Source organism: Salvelinus namaycush, chromosome 13 (assembly GCF_016432855.1).
Source record: "Salvelinus namaycush isolate Seneca chromosome 13, SaNama_1.0, whole genome shotgun sequence".
NCBI lineage: Eukaryota > Metazoa > Chordata > Actinopteri > Salmoniformes > Salmonidae > Salvelinus > Salvelinus namaycush.
The window spans coordinates 32,354,105-32,378,381 of NC_052319.1; the positions used below are offsets into that span (position 1 = coordinate 32,354,105).

Below are 24,277 nucleotides of genomic sequence, written 5' to 3' on the forward strand. Positions count from 1 at the left end.
GGTATATATATAATTCAATGTGTATAACTTGTATTATCATCTATATTTATGATGAGTATTTCTGTTGAAACGATGTGACTATGCAAAGTCACTTGATGTTTTTGCATTTAGTGATTCTTGTAGCCTCAATGTAAACTCAGATTTTTTGATATAAATATGAATTGAATCAAACAAAACACACATGTATTGTGTAACATGAAGTCCTATGAGTGTCATCTGATGAAAATAATCGAAGGTTAGTGATTCGTTTTATCTCTATTCTGGTTTTTGTGAAGCTATCATTAGCTGGGAAAAATGCCTATGATTATTTGTAGTTTGTGGTGACCTAACAGTAGTGCTTTCGCTGAAAAGCCTATTTGAAATCGGACAGTTTGGTGGGATTAACAACACGATTACCTTTAAAATTATATAAGACACATGTATGTTTGAGGAATGTTAATTATGAGATTTATGGTTTTTGAATTTGGCGCCCTGCACTTGGACTGGCTGTTGTCATATTGATCCCGATATAGGGCTTGCAGCCATAATAAGTTGTTTTAAGTCGCATGAAAGGCATGAGCTCTGCTTTGTTTTACTGTACAGGCTGTACACTTCATCAGTATCTCATTCACAATTTGGCAAGCACTTGATAATGCCAAAAATGTCCCGATCGCATCCCCTTTGTGTGGCCGTAATGCCCTCTAAATAAATCTATGCCTTTTGCGGCTATTGGCCATTGTGCCCTTAGGCTGAATATAATAATTGTAATTAAATTCTCCCTGCATGCTGCATGCTCCTAAGCACCTCTCACTCACATAGCTCTCTCAAATAGCTCAATTCTTATTAGTCAATGCCCGTCACGTGATCGGGTTTTTCTCACAGGCTACAAATGAAGACAGACACATCGGGGACGCAACTGCACGAGTCCTTATCCAATTCCGAGGTGCATATTGAAGATATTGGAAGAACTGTCCACATTTACTTTTTTTGTCAGCCAACAAGATGAGTATGCCTAACGAACAGCAAAAACACCAGCCTATGTCAATATACTATCCCCATAGTACAAAAGTTGACCTATTTTTGTCTGCGTGAGATATAAATAGTCCAAACTTAGTCTGGAACAGTTGTGGGATGCGATAATACAACCACTAGCATAAAATAAAATTTGTTTACGCAATGAGGCTAAGGCAACAGATCAGAATGTTTAACTTAAAATGTTGATAAACTATTAGGCTATTTCTTTACATTATGAGCGACGCAATGTATACACGGCAGTAGGCTATAAACGCTGATGTTCAATTAGCGGGAAACACTATTATCAACAGCAAATGCGATTATGCATGTGTTGCTTTTATTATAAAGATGAGCATTTTTAGGGTGAAAATGATCTTCCCCAATCATGAAACTTGTTTTGATTTAGAATGGACCATTATCATGCACCTGTCTTGAAACGGGCAGGGGGAAAAATAACATGTTATCTATGCGCTTAATAGCAAATGGGGGACGCTTTTTCTGTGGTTTATTTTCATGCCAGCCAGGTAGGCTGTACTCCTGTTCTAAAGAGTACCACCACCAGCCAGGGTTTGGCTAGTCATTACTGACAAGATTCTCCATTTGTACATGTTATTTAGATTATACTTGGCCTCCCTTTAGTTGGCTTCAACATACTACATACATACATACAGGAGAGTTGTTGTTCCCGCTGAAGTAACAACGCCCCTCCACCACGGCAAGGCGGAGTCCAGGAGAGGTGATAAAAAAACTGAAACGAGGGCCAGCACTGTGTAAAGCTGTGGTGGAGGAGTGGCCGAGCCCAGGTTTCTAATGTCACAGTGAATACTGAATAGGGTCTCTGTTCATTAGATGGTTGGAGAATGTGCAGACTGGAAATCTTCCCACACCCAGTGCATGTCTGAGATCCTTCTGGCATCCGCTATCAGCCTGTCCGGTGATTTCTATAAAATAGCACAATAAATATACAGTCGTGAAAAAGTAAGTACACCCCTTGGAAAGTGGTCTTATTTTAAAACATATTTGGACATGGATATTTGAGCTAAATTCCCACCACATTCATTGATAAAGGTAACTCAACTTAACAAATGGTACAAAAAATTATTATTTTAAAAAATGTTATGCAATTAAAATATACATTTTTTCCTTATGCGGAAAAAAATTGTACACCCTTAACTTTCCCATCAAATAAAATGGCTAAAATTAGAATCAGGTACACCAAAACAGGTGCAAATTATTAGGAAATTATTAAAGAGAAACTGAGGAGGGTCAACACCTGGGTAAAGACCAAAACTACTGGAACAATATGCTCTGGACAGATGAGTCAAAGGTGGAGTTGTTTGGCCGCAATGCCAGACACCATATTTGGCAAAAAATAAATACTGCCTTTGAACAGAAGAGCCTCTACCAACAGTAAAGCATGGAGGCGGTGGCATTATGGCTTGGGGCTGCTTAACTGCCTCAGGGCCTGGACAACTTGCCATCATTGAGTCAACCATGAATTCTATATTGTACCAGAGAATTCTTGAGGAGAATGTGAGACCATCTGTCAAAAAGCTGAAGCTGAACCGAACATGGATCTTGCAACATGACAATGATCCAAAACATAAAAGCAAAGCTACAACAGAATGGCTAAAGAAAAATAAATGGAGGGTTATGGAATGACAGAGTGAAAGCCCAGATCTCAATCCTATCAAAATGGTGTGGGGGGACTTGAAGCGGGCCGTGCATGCAAGAAAGCCCTCGAACATGACACAGTTGAAGCAGTACTGTAAGGAAGAGTGGGCAAAAATGTTCACCAGTCTATGTAAGAGACTGATAGACAGTTACAAGAAACGTCTACATGAAGTTATTTCAGCCAAAGAGGGCAACACAAGCTATTGAAGTTAGGGGTGTACATATTTTTTCCGCGCTATGGAATTGCATTTCTGTTGATTTTTGATGAATAAATTATTGCAAAACTATAATCTTTCAGTGTCATTTGTTAAATTAGGTTACCTTTATCTGTCAATAGTGTTGAAGTGAAGATTACATATCCATCTGTCCAAATATGTAAAACAAATTACAACTTTCTAGGGGGTGTACTTACTTTTTCACATGACTGTACCTCATGAATAGACAATAGCTCAAATAAAATATATGTTTTATAATATACACTACTGTTCAAAAGTTTGGGGTCACAGAAATGTCCTTGTTTTTGAGAGAAAAGCACCCCAAAAAAATCACTTAAAATAACATCAAATTGATCAGAAATACAGTGTAGACATTGTTAATGTTGTAAATGACTATTGTAGCTGGAAACGGCAGATTTTTTTATGGAATATCTACATAGGCATACAGAGGCCCATTATCATCAACCATCACTCCTTTGTCCAATGGCACGTTGTGTTAGCTAATCCAAGTTTATCATTTTAAAAGGCTAATTAATCATTAGAAAACCCTTTTGCAATTATGTTAGCACAGCTGAAAACTGTTGTTCTGATTAAAGAAGCAATAAAACTGGCTTTCTTTAGACTAGTTGAGTCACTGTAGCATTTCTTCTGAAACTCGTCAGTCTATTCTTGTTCTGAGGAATGAAGGATATTCCATGCGAGAAATTGCCAAGAAACTGAAGATCTCGTACAACGTTGTGTACTACTCCCTTCACAGAACAGAGCAAACTGGCTCTAACCAGAATAGAAAGAGGAGTGGGAGGCCCCGGGGCTGTTTCCAGCTACAATAGTAATAGTAACATTAACAATGTCTACACTGTATTTCTGATCAATTTTATATTTTTTTAATGGACAATTTATATTTTTTTCTATCAAAAACAAGGACATTTCTAAGTGCCCCCAAACTTTTGAACGGTAGTGTATATATATATATTTTTAGATCATAATGTGTGTTCCTTACATCATGATACTTCCTCCATCCTGGTTTGGAGTGTTAGAACCCAGATGTCCCAGGTTCATCTTCCTCAACCTTGTCATCAGACATTATAACAGTATTATTACATTGCAAAAAGTGGCTGATGTGATAAGTTAATCACACAACAATGGTGGACATTAACATAGTGTCACGTGTGCTCCCTCTCTGGCCTCTCGGTCACCAGGCTACTCGTTAGGGCGCACACCTGTCACCATCGTTACGAGCACCTGCTCATTATCAGACTCACCTGGACTCCATCACCTCCCTGATAACTTCCCCTATATATGTCACACCCCTTGGTTACTTCCCCAGGCATTATTGTTTCTGTTTCAGTGTTAAGTCTGTGCGTTGTTCGTGTTTCTTGTTTTGTTTTATGTTGTTTATTTATTAAAACACTCACTCCTTGAACTTGCTTCCTGACTCTCAGCGCACATCATTACACATAGTCACATACCTGTGGTGGTGCCTGGAACTGGTGATTGGCAATGATTGTATTCCTGGGATATCGTCCAGAAAAAAATATGATATTAATTTGAGCCAAATCAATATATGATCATCTCATGATTTTTTTTTTTTTCATAATGCAAAATTCTGTTCATAATATTACAGTAGTTGATATTACCAAGTAAATTGTCTGTTTTTGCACAGGTACCATACAAGTGCAGCAGCAACAATCAGACACGGAATGGCAAAAAGTAGAACCCAACAGACAGCAGAGGTCTCTGTGAGGAGTGGGGATACAGTTAATAAGAAACAGTCTGTATTTACAATTACATATCATTTTGTTGCCATAACAACCATCGTGGCGCTGATGCAAACATTTTCCTGTAGAAAGCAAAGAGATAATACTAGGTTAAAAAACATGTACATATACAGTAAGAGAGAACTGTGTGTCATGACCATCTTAGTTAGTGGTTATACAGTAACTTCCTATAGGAAGGGGAATGAGGCCGTAAGTCTGATACTAAAACATGCATTGATACTAACACTGATACTAACACATGCTGTGAAATATAAGTGAGCATCTGGCTCAACTTTTATCCATGCTACATCACACTTCTCATAACCTCATATATGTGTTTTATGTGTATAACAGGAATGGCTGTATTGTTACCAGACAAATTTCCCTATGGGACAATAAACTATTCAATAAATCAGGCAATCAATCAACGAACCAATCAATCAATAAATCACATAACAATTAGAAGCAATTTATAAAGCAGTATAAGCAACCAGTATGTATGCATGTGTGTGTGTGTGTCTAAGGTGCTTCTCACCAGAGGATGTGTGGACATAGAGGGAGCCAGTTGCTCGTCCGTAGGGGTTGGAGGCCTCACAGACATAGAGACCATTCAGCTCAGAGCTGAGACTGAGGAGGTGCAGTGTGTCTCCTTCTGCTCTCACTGAAGACCCAGGCCATGGCTGGGCCACTCTGGGGAGAGAGAGAGCGGAGGAGAGGGGCTGAATGTATGTGTGTGATTGTGTGCGTGTGTGCGTGTGTGAAAGACAAAGGCATAATTTGACTGCCAGCATAATTCAACAACTGTCCTTTAGATATGAAAATTCTGAAGCTTAAAGCTAATTTAGATCTCATGTCTTAACAAGTGCAGATAACATTTACATTTAACTGAACTTAACTAGTTTACATAGGAGTGAGTACCTGCTCCAGGTGTAGTTGGGTTGTGGGTTACCATCTGCTACACATAGTAAGACTGTGGCTTTAGAGGTCTCACTAAGTGTAACGTTCACTGTCTGAGATGGATCTATGAGAGAGAGAGAGAGAGAGAGAGAGAGAGAGAGAGAGAGAGAGAGAGAGAGAGAGAGAGAGAGAGAGAGAGAGAGAGAGAGAGAGAGAGAGAGAGAGAGAGAGAGAGAGAGAGAGAGAGAGAGAGAGAGAGAGAGAGAGAGAGAGAGAGAGAGAGAGAGAGAGAGAGAGAGAGAGAGAGAGAGAGAGAGAGAGAGTCAGCCTACAGGGAGGAAGTCAGTGACTTAACAGTGTGGTGCCAGTACAACCTCTCCCTCAACGTCAATACAACCAAGGAGCTGTTCGTAGACTATAGGAGAAAGAGGGGAGAGCAAACTTCCATATCAACGGGGCTGTTGTGGAGCAGGTCGAAACCTTCCCGTTCTTTGGCGTCCACATTAGTAAGGAAGTAACATGGTCCACTCTCACTCGCACAGTCCTGAAGAGAACGGGCCCTCAGATCCTCAAAGAATTATACAGCTGCACTCTCGAGAACATCTTGACTGACTGCATCACCGCTTGGTATGGCAATTGCACCGCCCTTGACCGCAAAGCCCTGCATAGGATGGTGCGGTCAGCCCAGTACTGTACATCACAGGGACCGAGCTCCCTATCATCTCTATATCAAGTGGTGCCAGAAGAAGGCCCGAAAAATTGCCAAAGACTCCAGCCACCCACACCATAGACTGTTCACTCTGCCACCGTCCGGACAACGGTACCGGAGCATCGGCTCTAGGGCCAACAGGCTCAGAGACAGCTTCTATCCATAAGCCATAAGACTGCTAAATAATAATTTATGGTACCTAAACTATCTGCACTGACTCCATCTTGCACTGACCCTGCCCACACTAACTAGACTTTATATTCACACCATATACACACTCACTCACACACCCACACTACACTGTCACTCCCACACAAATCCCTCACACATTCAAACACTACATACGCACACAAACACACACATAACACAAATGCATACTGACACAACACAAACACACAAACACACACAGACACTCACACACTAACATACTTACACACACTTCAACACATCATTTGCTGCTGCTCAACACTGGAGCCCCTCAGGGGTGCGTGCTCAGTCCCCTCCTGTACTCCATGTTCACCCATGACTGTGTGGCCAGGCATGACTCCAACAACATCATTAAGTTTGCAGATGACACAACAGTGGTGGGCCTGATCTGTCACGAATCCCGCTTCCTGAGTCTGTGTTTGCCTGTGTTTCTGTCCTGGAGTGTGTTTCCGGTGTCCTGGAACGCACCCTGTCTGGTTGCCGGGAGAATTAGCTTGTTGGGAGATTGATGTTCACCCGCACCTGTATCCCATCAGTAATCTGCACACCTGTCCTGATCATCACCTCTCCCCTTCAAAAGCTCTGACCTGACATCCATTCCCTGCCGGATCGTTAGACATGAACAGTATGTTGTGCCATAGTATCAGCCTCAAGTTGGATAGTATTTGTTTTGTTGTTTTTGTTTACGTATTGCTTGCCTTGAACTTACCTCCGTTTGTTTTGTCTTCAGTTACTCACCCGGATCATTCACCCCATTCCCGCCTGGTCGACGGAGGATTCCGCTACTCCATTGGATTCACCTATTTACTCCCATCCACTCACCTCCGCTGCCCGCTACGCCACCTGGATATATCTACTCATTCACATTCACTTGTAAATAAATACTCACCTTCTTTCTACGCTCCTTGTCCTGGTCTGCTTCTGGGTTCGATTTTGAAAGAACGTGACAGAACGATCCGGCAAAGGATGAACCCAGCGGACCTGGACTCCGTTTGCCATGCCGTTACCCAGCAGGGGAAGACATTGGGACAACACAATACGGCGCTACAGGAGATAGCGAGTTCAATCCAGAACTTATCTGCTAGCTTGACACAAATCCAGGATCAGCTCAGTTTGCCGGCGATTCAGTCACCACCTGTTTCACCCATCTCACCTGCCGTGTCTGGAGCGGTTTCCTTCCGTGAACCCAAGGTACCGACGCCTGATAAATATGAAGGGGATTTGGGAAGATGCCGTTCGTTTCTTATGCAGTGTGGGTTAGTGTTTGATCTGCAGCCCCATTCTTACGCCACTGACAAGGCTAGGATAGCCTTTGTTATTGAACTGCTGCGTGGAAGAGCTCTGGAATGGGCTTCAGCCATTTGGGAACGACAGGGAACCTGCACGGCTTCATATCAGGAGTTCACGGGAGAGATGAGAAAGCTTTTTGACCATCCAGTCCGAGGTAAGGACGCAGCTAAACGTTTGTTCTCTCTTCGCCAAGGAGCTCGCAGTGTGGCAGATTTTATGATCGAGTTCAGGACATTGGCTGTGGAGAGTGGTTGGAATGAGGAGTCACTACAAGCGGTTTTTTACAAGGGGTTGTCGGAGGAACTTAAGGACGAGCTGATATCCTATCCAGAGCCTAGTGACCTAGACAGCTTGGTCACTTTATCTATTCGGGTAGATAATAGAGTCCGAGAGAGAAGGAGGGAGAAGAAGTGGGGTCCATCTAATCAATTTGATACTCGGTTATCATTCGGGTCAGGAGATGGACCAGAACGGGTTGATCATTTTACTTCACACGGGATAAGTGAAGGAGTTCGGCCGCCAGATCCTGAACCTATGCAAGTGGGGCGGCACGGGTTAACTAAGGATGAGCGCCAACGTAGACGTGAGACCAACAGCTGCCGCTACTGTGGTAGTTCGGGACATTACATCTCCGTTTGTCCTCAGCGCCCGTTAAACTGCTCGGCTCGTTAAGTTTGGGAGGAATGTTAGCGAGCCAGTTTCAACCTCTCAAGAGTCCTGTCCGACCTCGTTTTCCTGCTACCCTCATAAATAAGGATCAGAGTTTAGCGATTAACGCTTTCATCGATTCAGGTGCCGATGACAGCTTCATTGATGCCGACTTAGTGGAACAGCTGGGGCTTTCCAAGGAGCAATTACCGGAAGCCATTGAAGCAACCACTCTGAACGGCAGTGTTCTGGCACGGATCACTATGAGGACTGAACCGGTTAAGATGTTGTTGTCGGGGAATCATTCAGAGGTTATTTCTTTTTTCATTTTGCCTTCCCCCCATGTACCTCTGGTTCTTGGATACCCCTGGCTAAAGGAACACAATCCCTCGTTCGATTGGGTGACTGGAAAGGTAACTAGTTGGAGCATTGAGTGCCATGCTAACTGCCTCAGGACTGCCTGTTCTCATGCTGTCCCCAGTCGGGTCAGTGAGTCTGCTCCTCCTGATTTGTCCCTGGTTCCTGAAACATATCACGAGTTGGGTGAGGTGTTCAGTAAGCAGAAGGCTCAGTCACTTCCTCCCCACCGACCTTATGATTGTACGATTAAGCTGTTCCCTGGAGCTGCCTTTCCCAAGGGTCGGTTATACAGTATTTCTCGACCTGAGCGGGAAGCCCTGGAAACCTACATAAAGGAGTCTCTTGCTGCAGGTCTCATTCGTCCCTCGTCATCACCCCTGGGAGCTGGATTTTTTTTTGTGAGTAAGAAGGATGGCTCTCTTCGACCGTGTATTGATTATCGGGGTTTGAATGAGATTACGGTCAAGAACAAGTACCCCTTGCCCTTGATGAGCTCCGCTTTCGATTCTTTACAGGGTGCTACTGTGTTTACGAAGCTTGATCTACGCAATGCGTATCATCTGGTTCGGATCAAAGAGGGGGACGAGTGGTTGACTGGATTCAATACACCTATGGGACATTTCGAGTACCAGGTGATGCCGTTTGGACTTTCCAACGCTCCAGCAGTGTTCCAAGGTTTGGTGAATGACGTGCTGAGGGATATGATCGGTCTGTTTGTGTTCGTTTACCTGGATGACATCCTGATTTTCTCCAAGGAGCTTTCCAGCCACATCCAGCATGTTAAGCAGGTCCTGCAGCGGTTATTGGAGAACCGTCTGTTTGTGAAGGCAGAGAAGTGTGATTTTCACGCCCACACTACATCCTTCCTCGGGTACATCATCTCCAGGGGAGAGATCAAGATGGACCAAGAGAAGGTTCGGGCGGTTCGGGATTGGGTCCAGCCCAGTACGAGATTGCAGCTCCAGAGATTCCTGGGGTTTGCGAACTTCTATCGGAGGTTTATCCGTGATTACAGCCGGGTGGCCGCCCCATTAACTGCCCTGACGTCTTGCACCAGAAATTTCTGTTGGACTCCTGAGGCAGACCGAGCATTTCTGGACTTGAAGAGCCGATTCACCAACGCCCCGATTCTCTCTCAACCTGACACTTCCCGTCAGTTTGTGGTTGAGGTGGACGCGTCTGATGTGGGGGTGGGCGCCATCCTGTCCCAGCGTAGCTCCACTGACGGTAAACTCCATCCCTGCGCTTTCTACTCTTGTCGTCTTTCTCCAGCTGAAAGAAACTACGATGTGGGTAACCGGGAGCTTCTCGCTGTGAAGCTTGCCTTGGAGGAGTGGCGTCACTGGTTGGAGGGAGCGGAGCAACCGTTTGTGGTCTGGACTGACCATAAGAATCTGGCTTACGTGCAATCGGCTAAACGTCTCAACGCCCGTCAGGCCAGGTGGGCTTTGTTTTTTGGACGCTTCAATTTTTCCCTGACGTTCCGACCTGGGTCGAAGAACGGCAAGGCGGACGCCTTGTCCCGGATGTTCTCCAAGACGGAGGAGAGTGGGGCCAAGACTGAGACGATTCTTCCCCAGAACCTTGTCGTGGGAGCCGTTACATGGAGGATTGAGGAGGATGTGATGGCGGCCCTTCGGACGCAGCCCGGTCCTGGTAACGGTCCACCCGGTAGGTTGTTCGTGCCTGAGTCGGTCCGTTTTGCTGTTCTTCAGTGGTCCCACGCCAGCAAGATAGCTTGTCACCCTGGCGTTGCTCGGACGATGGCGCTACTGCGCAGACGATTTTGGTGGCCTGCCATGGGAGAAGATACCCGGAGGTTTGTTGCCGCATGTCCTGTTTGTGCTCAGAACAAGAGTACCAATCGGCCCAGCTCTGGGCTTCTTCACCCTCTACCTATTCCCCGGCGACCTTGGTCGCATCTGGCCCTGGACTTTGTCACGGGGTTGCCCCCTTCTGATGGTAACACGGTTATTCTGACCATTGTGGACAGATTCAGCAAGTTTGCTCACTTTGTTCCCCTCTCCAAGCTGCCTTCTGCCACTGAGACGTCCGAGATCCTGGTTAGGGAGGTTTTCAGGGTCCACGGGTTGCCCTGTGACATTGTTTCTGACCGTGGTCCTCAGTTTACCTCTGCTGTCTGGAGATCCTTCTGTTTGGCCATTGGAGCTACAGTCAGTCTCACTTCTGGATTTCACCCTCAATCTAATGGTCAGGCGGAGAGAGCCAACCAGAAGATGGAGTCCACGCTGCGTTGTCTTGTCTCCTCTGATCCTACCTCTTGGTCATCTCAATTACCCTGGGTCGAGTACGCCCATAATACCCTTCCGTCATCTGCCACTGGGATGTCCCCCTTCCAATGCCTGTACGGTTACCAACCTCCTTTGTTTCCTTCTCAGGAAAGGGATCTCTCGGTTCCCTCTGTCCAGACCCACATTCGTCGTTGCCACCGGACCTGGCATCGGGCCAGGAAGGCTCTCCTTAGAGTGTCTGACCGGTATCAGATCCAGGCGAATCGTCACCGTATTCCTGCCCCAGCTTATACGGTCGGAGATAAGGTTTGGTTGGCTACACGGGATCTTCCTCTACGGACTGAGTCGAGAAAGTTGTCACCGAAGTTCATTGGTCCGTTTGTAGTGGAGAGAATCATAAATCCTGTTGTGGTTCGACTCAAGTTGCCTGCAACTCTTAGAGTACATCCCACCTTTCATGTCTCCTGCCTCAAGCCGGTTCACCTCAGTCCTCTGTTGCCCCCTCCTCCTCGTCCTCCTCCTCCTCGGATGATCGGAGGTGGTCCTGTCTACACGGTGCGCCGCATCATGGACTCCAGACGGCGGGGTCGAGGGTACCAGTATTTAGTGGATTGGGAAGGATATGGTCCAGAGGAGAGGAGTTGGATTCCTCGGCGTCAGATCCTGGATGACGACCTGCTTCGTGACTTCTACCGCCTCCACCCTGGCGCTCCAGGTAGTCCGCCCGGTGGCGTTCGTCGGAGGGGGGGTACTGTCACGAATCCCGCTTCCTGAGTCTGTGTTTGCCTGTGTTTCTGTCCTGGAGTGTGTTTCCGGTGTCCTGGAACGCACCCTGTCTGGTTGCCGGGAGAATTAGCTTGTTGGGAGATTGATGTTCACCCGCACCTGTATCCCATCAGTAATCTGCACACCTGTCCTGATCATCACCTCTCCCCTTCAAAAGCTCTGACCTGACATCCATTCCCTGCCGGATCGTTAGACATGAACAGTATGTTGTGCCATAGTATCAGCCTCAAGTTGGATAGTATTTGTTTTGTTGTTTTTGTTTACGTATTGCTTGCCTTGAACTTACCTCCGTTTGTTTTGTCTTCAGTTACTCACCCGGATCATTCACCCCATTCCCGCCTGGTCGACGGAGGATTCCGCTACTCCATTGGATTCACCTATTTACTCCCATCCACTCACCTCCGCTGCCCGCTACGCCACCTGGATATATCTACTCATTCACATTCACTTGTAAATAAATACTCACCTTCTTTCTACGCTCCTTGTCCTGGTCTGCTTCTGGGTTCGATTTTGAAAGAACGTGACATGATCACCGACAACAACGAGACAGCCTATAGGGAGGAGGTCAGAGACCTGGCCGGGTGGTGCCAGAATAACAACCTATCCCTCAACATAATCAAGACAAAAGAGATGATTGATGACTACAGGAAAAGGAGGACCGAGCACGCCCCCATTCTCGTCGATGGGGCTGCAGTGGAGAAGGTTGAGAGCTTCAAGTTCTTTGGTGTCCACATCACCAACAAACTAGAATGGTCCAAACACACCAAGACAGTCGTGAAGAGGGAAACACAAAGCCTATTCCCCCCTCAGGAAAGTAAAAAGATTTGGCATGGGTCCTCAGATCCTCAAAAGGTTCTACAGATGCACCATCGAGAGCATCCTGACTGGTTGCATCACTGCCTGGTACGGCAACTGCTCGGCCTCCGACCGCAAGGCACTACAGAGGGTAGTGCGTACGGCCCAGTACATCACTGGGGCTAAGCTGCCTCCCATCCAGGACCTCTACACCAGGTGGTGTCAGAGGAAGGCCCTAAAAATTGTCAAAGACTCCAGCCACCCTAATCATAGACTGTTCTCTCTGCTACCGCACGGCAAGAGGTACCGGAGCGCCAAGTCTAGGTCCAAGAGGCTTCTAAACAGCTTCTATCCCCAAGCCATAATACTCCTGAACATCTAGTCAAATGGCTACACAGACTATTTGCCCCACCTCCCCCGTCAACACCACTGCCACTCTCTGTTGTCATCTATGCATAGTCATTTTAATAACTCTACCTACATGTACATACTACCTCAACTAACTGGTGCCCCCGCACATTGACTCTGTATCGGCACCCCCTGTATTTTTGAAACTGCACTGTTGGTTAGGGGCTCGTAAGTAAGCATTTCACTGTAAGGTGCGTACATTGTATTCGGCGCACATGACAAATAGACTTTGATTAGATTTTTTGCTCTATCCTTTATTTTACTCTTATTATTATTTATCATCCGGATGCCTAGTCACTTGACATTTCCTTCATGTACATATCTACCTGTACCTCGTACCTCTGCACATTGTTCTGGTACTGGTACTCCTTGTATACAGCTCCATTATTGTGTATTTTATTTTATTCCTCTTTTGTTAGTTATTATTTCATTTTTTTTTATCTCAGCATCGTTGAAAAGGATCATAAGCAAGCATTTGACTGTAAAGTCTACACCAGTTGTGATAGGCGCATGTGATAAGCAACATTCTATTTGATTAGAGAAAGAGAGAGACATTGAGTGAGAGCAATTGAAAGAGAGAGAGAGGTGGTTACAGTTACTGCAGGTATAGAATATAAATAGACCTACACTCACACACCCATACCAAGAAAGATATATTACACCTATAACAATGACAGTACAGTCTCTGAGCAGTGGGAAGGGATGGAACTTTCATCCACATATGAGGCAAAATTCAAAGAATTCTGTTATTTGTCAACCTGGTCTACTTTCATTTCTGTTTGATAGATTACTTGTAGTAGAGGAGCAGTACAATGGAAGCCTTGTCAAGGTCCATATCACTCTGTGCCTCAGAACTATGTTTAAGCTTAAGACAACAACAGTTGTTACAGGCCAAATCAAAGGCTTTCTTCTGTTGAAAGGATTTTACATGGAACCCTAAAGGGTTCTACTTGGAACTAATAGGGGTTATTCAAAGGGTTCTCCTATGGGGCCTGCCAAAAAAACATTTTTGGTTCTAGGATAGCACCTTATTTTCTAAGAGTGTATAGACAGACATGGACTGGTTAGAGGGGCTACTAGGCTACAGCCAGTGAAGACAGTGACACTATATACATACAGTGGATGTCTATGGTCTATGACAGTGATAGTAGAGTATACATTTACAGTGGATGCCGATAGTGTAGGAGAGTGGTAGTAGAATATATTTATATTGTCTGTCTATGTGTAGGAAAGTAGTAGTGGAGTATATACTTACAGTGGATGTCTATGGTCTATGACATTGATAATGGAATATACATTTACAGTGGATGCCGATAGTGTAGGAGAGTGGTAGTAGAATATATTTACATTGTCTGTCTATGTGTAGGAAAGTAGTAGTGGAGTATATACTTACAGTGGATGTCTAAGTTGTAGTTGTAGCTCCTTTCTGTTGCCAGGGCAGACTGGTTGACCACACACTGGACCTGCTGCTGATTGGCTGCTCTGGTTGGCACCCCAAGCAGGTGGCTGAGGACTGTGGTTGTGCCGTTGGCGTGCTGGGTGGAGTTGGTCACTGTCTTCAACAAACTGCCAAATGTACCGGTCTTCCACTTTACATCTGCCTGTGGCTTAGCACCAGCAGCCACACAGATTGCCAAGATAACCTCATTCTCCCCAATGACAGGAGGAACATCAACTGTCACACTCACCACTGGAGGAACTATGACCAGAAAACAAACAAACAGAGAACAGAAAACATGAACAAGTCACTCCTTATAATTTTTTTATTTTATTTTATTTCTCCTTTATTTAACCAGGTAGGCCAGTTGAGAACAAGTTCTCATTGACAACTGCGACCTGGCCTAGATGAATGTGGAACTAAACATGAAAGAACAACCAGAACACACACATGTGAAACTTACCCAAATGCTCATGTCACATGACCAACAAACTTTAAATAAACTCTATCATGTTCTCTATCTGGCCAATTGCAATATACATCATTAATAGCTACACATGTACTGTATTGGAGGTATGGGCAATCAAGTTTTAACAGGTTTTAGATCATCCTGCTGAGAGGTACTTGCACCTGAGGTATTTAGTTTCACACACATCACAAAATCTGTTTTTCAGCTTCACCAGTTCCACTCTAAAGCATTCACAGCCCAGTGATTATGCCATTAAGGATTGCAGGATATAGTGGTGTATTCTGTATATTTCAACATCTGTTCCACCATTGTGGAAACTATTGATGCCTGTACTCTCCTGGTTACAGCTTGAGTAAGAGGATACACTCTTAGAAAGGAAGTTGCTAAGTACAACCACATAGGGTTCTTTGGTTTGTCCCCATACAGGATCCCTTTTTGGTGCTGGGTAGAACCCTTTGCAGAGTGTTCTACCTAGAATAATAATTAGGAATTAGAATAGGATCTCTATGGGTTCTTCATAGATCCCCCTGTAAATGGTTCTGCCTAGAACCCTCTATAAATAATATTATACAGTTTAAAATGTTTTATTGTCACATACACCAGATAATTGCAGTGAAATGTGTTATTTTACAGGGTCAGGCAAAGTAGTACAGCACCGCTGGAGCAAATTAGGGTTAATGTCACGGATACCCAGGTAGACCGGCTTTCTAGCCATCATTGAATTGGATTTATTACCACCAACACCGGACTGTCTTGTCTCATTACGCACACCTGATTCCCATTTCCCTTGATTATTATGTTACATATGTGCCCTCTGTTCCCCATTGTCCTTGTCGATTATTGTTACCATGTCTGTTGGTTCTGTGAGTACCTTTTGTGCTATGTGCTCTTGTATTATGGGTCTCATGCTGTGATTATGTTGAGGTTTACACCTCGCTCTTTTGTTTGGGTTTCAACCCTGTGTTAATATATATATATATATATATATGCGTGCTTTGTTTGGGTGGAGAAAATAAACCCCCTATTACGTATTCCTGCGCCTGTGTCCAAACCTTATGTACAGCATGACAGTTAAATGCCTTGCTCAGCCATAGCGAGGATATCCAACTATTTGACATTTTAATCACCTGCAACCTACATTTTAGAATGATTGATAAGTAATCTACCTAAACCATCGAAACTATCTCAGTAACGGGTGCAATTCCAACACAGTAAACAATTGGATTAGTTGAGAACTTGTATGCTATTTATCTTTGTGTAGCATAAGGTTAATCAACTAATCAATGTGCATACAAAAACACATATTGAAACAAACAAATCTACCTAAAATAGAGCATGCTGGGAAATAAGAAAATAATGGGTGTGGTTTGAGTCTTTAACCATCATACCAGGATGTGCAACTAGTTATAAAATTGTAAAATCGTCTCTCCACCCCATGGCAAAACGTGTAGAATTGGGGGGATTAGGTTTCTCCAAGCTCTGATGCTGCTGATGGTCATTAGTAGCCTAACAAACGTGCATACTACTTTGTACTCTGCACACTATTGTCCCTCTAATACCTCTGACATCATTGCAAAGGTAATCAAAAATCTAATCAAACACTTAATGAAAGCCCATGAGCTCCTATTGCAAAGCATTTCTATAGGCTAAGCAATTGCATGAGATAACAGAGTTTTGGTGGCCTCTATTAAAAAGAGGGAGGATCCCATCAGCTTTCTATAGGCTAGACCAGTGGTGTAAAGTACTTAAGTACAAACACTTTTAAGTGTAACTAAAGTAGATTTTTGGGGTATCTGTACTTTACTTTACTATTAATATTTTTGACAACTTATTATGCTTTTACTCCACTACATTCCTAAAGAAAATGATGTACATTTTCCTTCATACTGTTTCCCTGACAGCTAAAAGTACTCGTTACATTTAGAATGCTCAAGCAGAACAGAATTATGGCAGCTAAAAATATAATGCTTTATCATCCCTTCTGCCTATGATCACTAATGTGTTTTAAAAAATTAAAACACAGAAAAACGTACATTTCCTTATTTTTAACCATCACTGAGAAGCCAGAGATGGTTATCAGCCTGATAATGATTGATCATCCACTTCATGTTGTCCTGAACATAATTTTTTAAAATTGTTTTTATTTTATCTTTATTTAACTAGGCAAGTCAGTTAAGAACAAATTCTAATTTACAATGACGGCCTACACCGGCCAAACTCGGACGACACTGGGCGAATTGTGCGCCACCCTATGAGACTCCCAATCACAGCCGGTTGTGATAGTCTGGATTCAAACCAGGTTGTCTGTAGTGACACCTCTAGCACTGAGATTGTGTTTTAGACCACTGCGCCACATGGGAGCCCTAAAATTGTGTTGGAGTCTGAGTGTTGGAGTGTGCCCCTGCCTGTCCCTAATAAAAAATAATAACAACACAGTTTGATTAATATAAGGAATTTGATGTATAACATTTACTTTGTACTTTTACTCAAGTATGACAACGTAGTACTTTTTTACCACTGTACTTTAAGTATATTTAAAACCAGATACTTTTAGACTTGTACTCAAGTAGTGTAACTTTCACTTTTACTTGATTCATTTTCTGTTAACGTCTTATGGCTGAAGGGGCAGTATTGAGTAGCTTGGATGAAAGGTGCCCATATCAAACGGCCTGCTCCTCAGTCATAGTTGCTAATATTTGCATATTATTATTAGTATTGGATAGAAAACACTCTAAAGTTTCTAAAACTGTTTGAATTATGTCTGTGAGATTAACAGAACTCATATTGGCAGGCAAAATCCTGAGTTGAAATCTAAACAGGAAGTCAGAAATCTGAGCCTGTGTGTATTCACCAGAGTCCCTAAAGAAATCCACTTGAGCTATTAATGATGTTGCACTGCCTAGGGGTTCCACTAGATATCAACCATCAATAGAAATTATAATGAGACTTCTATGATGTTGTGGGAGAGAATGATAGCAGAATCAGTCAGGTGTCCATCAAGCAGCCATTTTCTGATCATGCTTTTTCCTCATGGTACTCACTTGCGTTCCATTGCTCACGAAGACAAGAATGAATACTCCGGTTGGAACTTTATTGAAGCTATATGTTAAAAACATCCTAATGATTGATTCTGTACTTAGTTTGAAATGTTTCTTTGACCGGTAATATCACTTTTTGAAGTTTTTGTCCGATATAACGCTGACCAGAATTAGCGTTTGGATATGTAAACCAGATGCGCTAACAAAAGAAGGTATTTGGACATAAATAACGGATTTTTTTCGAACAAAACAAACATTTATTGTGGACCTGGGATTCCTGATGTGCTTTCTGATGTAGATCATCAAAGGTAAGGGAATATTTATCATATATTTTCTTGTTTATGTTGACGCCATCTTTGCGGCTGTGGTGTTTTACTTATGAGCGCCGTCTCAGATTATAGCGTGGGTTTCTTTTTCCGTACATTTTTTTTGTAATCTGACACAGCGGTTGCAGTAAGGAGAGGTATATCTATAATTCCATGTGTATAACTTGTATTATCATCTATATTTATGAGTATTTCTGTTGAAACGATGTGGCTATGCAAAGTCACTTGATGTTTTTGCCACTAGTGAATCTAGTCGCCTCAATGTAAACTCAGAATTTTTTATATAAATATGAATTTAATATAAAAAACATGCATGTAACATGAAGTCCAATGAGTGTCATCTGATGAAAATAATCGAAGGTTAGTGATTCATTTTATCTCTATTCTGGTTTTTGTGAAGCTATCTTTAGCTGGAAAAAATGGCTGTGATTTATTGTGGTTTTGTGGTGACCTAACATAATCGTTTGTCGTGCTTTCGCTGAAAAGCCTATTTGAAATCGGACAAGATTACCTTTAAAATGATATAAGACACATGAATGTCTGAGGAATTTTAATTATGAGATTTCTGTTTTTTGAATTTGGCGCCCTGCACTTCGACTGGCTGTTGTCATATCGATCCCGTTAACGGGACTGCAGCCATAAGAAGCTTTACTTTTACTCAAGTATGACAATTTAGTACAGGAGTATAGCCTACCTGACTGGCATGAAAATTAACCACAGGAAAAGCTTGCTCCCTTTGCTATTTAAGCACATACATTACATATTTTTCCCCCATTGCCCCTGTTCCCGAGACTGGCGCATGATAATGGTCCATTCTAAATAAAAACTCATTTAACACTTATATTATTTAGTAAATGTAAAGATGACACTCAATTAAGAACAGTCTGATGGGGGACTATAATAGCATATCACTTGTGAATGATGTATTATCAATTAGGAATGATGCCCAGGTTGTGCAGTAAGGCAAGACACAGCTTGCCTTTTTTTGCAACTTTTTCAAATCATCAGTGATGGAAAAAGTACCAAATGGTCGTACTTGAGTGAAAGTATAGATACCTTAATAGAAAGTTACTCAAGTAAAAGTGAAAGTTACCAAGTAAAATACTACTTTAGTAAAAGTCTAAAATTATTTGGTTTAAAATGTACTTAAGTATCAAAAGTAAAAATGTAATATTTTCACATTTCTTATATTAAGCAAAGCAGACTGCGCCATTTTCTTGTTTAAAAATGTGCGGAAAAATGTACGGATATCCAGGGGCAAACTCCAACACTCAGACATTATTTACAAAAGATGCATTTGTGTTTAGTGAGTCCGCCAGAATATAGGCAGTAGGTGTGATCGTGTGTTCTCTTGATAAGTGTGTGAATTTCACAATTTTCCTGTTCTGCTAAGCATTCAAAATGTATTGAATTGAATTATTTAAACAGCATATAGAATCATTTAAAAAGCTTGTTTCCAAAGTGGTCCTCGATGGTAAAAACACTAACACATATAATGATGAAATGGCAAGACAAAATTACAAAGAAGATTAAATACGTTCATTTATATTGACATCCTAAAAAAGTGGCACTATTCACCGCACTTTTCAATAACCTTAAAAATCAACCTCATTAATTTCACATTAAAACAATCTATATAAAGAGTACAGAAACGACAGAAAAAATAATGCAACAAATATTGTGTTTAAACTCCAATATAATATATATATATTTTTTAATGATTTTAAAAAACTAATATGTATAATCTTTGTAAGTTATATCGTAGGCATGACTGTTCTGTCGCAAATGCAGCTGACAAAAAATATAGAAATGTCTGTTCTACCCAAAATTACAACTCAATAATATCAGCATTACCACAAAAATGGAAGAGGAAAGTGGAAGGAGGATAAAGTAAGGAACTTGTCTGTCGGCCCTGCAATAAAGACAATTGTGATAAATAAAAGAGTATACCAGTTTCATTTAAGGGCCAAAGGATTGACAGCAGTCCCATATAGATTGCAAAATAGTTGGGAAGAGATTTTTTACGTACTGATTCCATGGAAATTTGGAAATTTGTGAATGCACACGCGATGAAGATAAAACGCACCTGCTAATATCGGTTTCCTATTGAACATACTTCTTTCCATATGAAATATGGAAATGGAATAATGTGTCCTTGAACAAAAGGGGGTCAAAATCAAAAGTAACAGTCAGTATCTGGTGTGGCCAACAGCTGCATTAAGTACTGCAGTGTACTCCTCTTCATGGACTGCACCAGATTTGCCAGTTCTTGCTGTGAGATGTTACCCCACTCTTCCACCAAGGCACCTGCAAGTTCCCGGACGTTTCTGGGGGGAATGGCACTAGCCCTCACCCTCCGATCCAACAGGTCCCAGACGTGCTCAATGGGATTGAGATCCGGACTCTTCGCTGGCCATGGCAGAACACTGATATTCCTGTCTTGCAGGAAATCACGCACAGAACGAGCAGTATGGCTGGTGGCATTGTCATGCTAGAGGGTCATGTCGGGATGCGCCTGCATTAAGGGTACCACATGAGGGAGGAGGATGTTTTTCCTGTAATGCACAGTGTTCAGATTGCCTGCAATGACAACAAGCTCAGTTCGATGATGCTGTGACATATTGTCCCAGACCATGACAAACCCTCAACCTCCAAATTGATCCCGCTCCAGAGTACAGGCCTCGGTGTAACGCTCATTCCTTCAACGATAAACGTGAATCCGACCATCACCCCTGTTGAGACAAAACCCCGACTCATCAGTGAAGAGCACTTTTTGCCAGTCCAGTCTGGTCCAGCGAAGGTGGGTTTGTGCCCATAGGCGATGTTATTGCCGGTGATGTTTGGTGAGGACCTGCTTTACAACAGGCCTACAAGCCCTCAGTCCAGCCTCTCTCAGCCTATTGCGGACAATGTGAGCACTGATGGAGAGATTGTGCGTTCCTGGAGTAACTCGGACAGTTGTTGCCATCCTGTACCTGTCGCGCAGGTGTGATGTTCGGATGTACCGATCCTGTGCAGGTGTTACACGTGGTCTGCCACTGCGAGGACATTGCAATTTATTGGCCTGACCACATCTATCTCCTTGCGGCATGCCTAAGGCATGTTCACGCAGATGAGCAGGGACCCTGGGCATCTATCGTTTGCTGTTTTTCAGAGTCAGCAGAAAGGCCTCTTTAGTGTCCTAAGTTTTCATAACTGTGACCTTAATTGCCCACCTTATGTAAGCTGTTAGTGTCTTAACGACCGTTCCACAGGTGCATGTTCGTAAATTGTTTATGGTTCATTGACCAAGCCTAGGAACCAGTGTTTAAACCCTTTACAATGCAGATCTGTGAAGTAATTTGAATTTTTACGAATTATCTTTCAAAGACAGGGTCCTGAAAAAGGAATGTTTCTTTTTTTGCTGAGTCTATATACAGTTGAAGTCGGAAGTTTACATACACTTAGGTTGGAGTCATGAAAACTTGTTTTTCAACTACTCCACAAATTTCTTGTTATGAAACTATAGTTTCTGCAAGTCGGTTAGGACATCTACTTTGTGCATGACACAAGTAATTTTTCCAACAATTGTTTATAGACAGATTAATTCACTTATAACTCACTGTATCAGATTTCCAGTGGGTCAGAAGTTTACATACACTAAGTTGACTGTGCCTTTAAATAGTTTGTAAAATTCCAGAAAATTGTCAATTGGAGGTGTACCTGTGGATGTATTTCAAGGCATTCCTTCAAACTCAGTGCCTCTTTGCTTGACATCATGGGAAACTCAAAATAAATCAGCCAAGACCTCAGAAAAACAATTGTAGACCTCCACAAGTCTGGTTCATCCTTGGGAGCAATTTCCAAACGCCTGAAGGTACCACGTTCATCTGTACAAACAATAGTATGCAAGTATAAACACCATGGGACCACGCAGCCGTCATACCTCTCAGGAAGGAGACGCATTCTGTCTCCTAGAGATGAATGTACTTGGTGCGAAAAGTGCAAATCAATCCCAGAACAAGAGCAAAGGACCTTGTGAAGATGCTGGAAGAAACAGGTACAAAAGTATCTATATCCACAGTAAAACAAGACCTATACCAACATCATCTGAAAGGCCGCTCAGCAAGGAAGAAGCCACTGCTCCAAAACCGCCATTAAAAAAAGCCAGACTATGGTTTGCACCTGCACATGGGGACAAAGATTGTACTTTTTGGAGAAATGTCCTCTGGTCTGATGAAACAAAAATATAATTGTTTGGAGGAAAAAGGGGGATGCTTGCAAGCTGAAGAACACCATCTCAACAGTGAAGCACGAGGATGGCAGCATCATGTTGTGGGGTGCTTTGCTGTATATACAGATGAAGTTGGATGTTTACATACACCTTAGCCAAATACATTTAAACAGAATTTTTTCACAATTCCTGACATTTAATCCAAGTAATGATTCCCTGTCTTAGGTCAGTTAGGATCACCATGTTATTTTAAGAATGTGAAATGTCAGAATAATAGTAGAGCGAATTATTTAATTCAGCTTTGATTTCTTTTCATCACATTCCCAGTGCGTCCGAAGTTTACATACACTTAATTAGTATTTGGTACTATTGCCTTTAAATTTCTTAACTTGGGTCAAACGCATTGGGTATCTTCCACAAGCTTAAGATGGGTGAATTGTGGCCCATTCCTGCTGACAGAGCTAGTGCAACTGAGTCAGGTTTGTAGGCCTCCTTGCTTGCACACGCTTTTTCAGTTCTGCCCACAAATGTTCTGTGGGATTGAGGTCAGGGCTTTGTGATGGCTACTCCAATACCTTGACTTTGTTGTCCTTAAGCAATTTTGCCACAACTTTGGAAGTATGCTTGGGGTCATTGTCCATTTGAAAGACCACTTGAGACCAAGCTTTAAATTCCTGACTGATGTCTTGAGATGTTGCTTCAGTATATCCACATAATTTTGCTTCCTCATGATGCCAACTGTTTTGTGAAGTGCGCCAGTCCCTCCTGCAGCAAAGCACCCAACTGCAAAGATAAAGCCAAGATAAAGCACAGCAGTTCGACACATACAACAACACCGAGTTACACATGGAATAAACAAACACAGTCAATAATACAGTAGAAAAAATTAAAATCTATATACAGTGAGTGCAAATGAGGTAAGATAAGGGAGGTAAGGCAATAAATAGGCCATGGTGGCAAAGTAATTACAATATAGCAATTATATACTGGAATGGTAGATGTGCAGAAGATGAGTGTGCAAATAGAGATCCTGGGGTGCAAAGGAACAAGATAAATAAATACAGTATGGGGATGGGGTAGTTGGATGGGCTGTTTACAGATGGGCTATGTAAAGGTGAAGTGATGTGTGAGCTGCTCTGACAGCTGGTGCTTAAAGCTAGTGAGGGAGATATGGGTCTCCACCTTCAGTGATTTTTGCAGTTTGTTCCAGTCATTGGCAGCAAACAACTGGAAGGAAAGGCGGCCAAAGGAGGAATTGGTTTTAGGGGTGACCGGTGAGATATACCTGCTGGAGCGCGTGCTACGGGTGGGTGCTGCTATGGTGACCAGTGAGCTAAGATAAGGCGGGGCTTTACCTAGCAGAGACTTATAAATGACCTGGAGCCAGGGTTTGGCGATTGACAGCCAACGAGAGCGTACAGGTAGCAGTGGTGGGTAGTATATGGGGCTTTGGTGACAAAACAGATGGCACTGTGATAGACTGCATCCAATTTGCTGAGTAGAGTGTTGGAGGCTATTTTATAAATGACATCGCCGAAGTCAAGGATCGGTAGGATGGTCAGTTTTACAAGGGTATGTTTGGCAGCATGAGTGAAGGATGCTTTGTTGCGAAATAGGAAGCTGATTCTAGATTTAATTTTGGATTGGAGATGCTTAATGCGAGTCTGGAAGGAGAGTTTACAGTCTAGACATACACCGAGGTATTTGTAGTTGTCCACATATTCTAAGTCAGAACCGTCCAGAGTAGTGATGCTGGACGGGCGGGCAGGTGCGGTCAGTGATCGGTTGAAGAGCATGCATTT

The 24,277-nt window shown here is 42.9% G+C and overlaps 1 protein-coding gene across 1 annotated transcript in view; it reads right to left on the reverse strand.

Annotated features, from left to right (window-relative positions):
• Positions 1–959: 959 nt before the first annotated feature.
• LOC120058447 (nectin-4-like) overlaps positions 960–24,277 on the reverse strand; it is a 33,342-nt gene continuing 10,024 nt past the window's right edge. Inside the window, exons 4-9 of the mRNA XM_039007109.1 lie at positions 14,385–14,690; positions 5,558–5,660; positions 5,175–5,329; positions 4,520–4,619; positions 4,352–4,394; positions 960–1,934 (exon numbers count right to left, since the gene is read on the reverse strand). Coding sequence (XP_038863037.1) covers positions 1,839–1,934; positions 4,352–4,394; positions 4,520–4,619; positions 5,175–5,329; positions 5,558–5,660; positions 14,385–14,690 — 803 coding nt within the window. The 3' untranslated portion in view covers positions 960–1,838. The remainder of the gene's footprint in view (positions 1,935–4,351; positions 4,395–4,519; positions 4,620–5,174; positions 5,330–5,557; positions 5,661–14,384; positions 14,691–24,277) is intronic.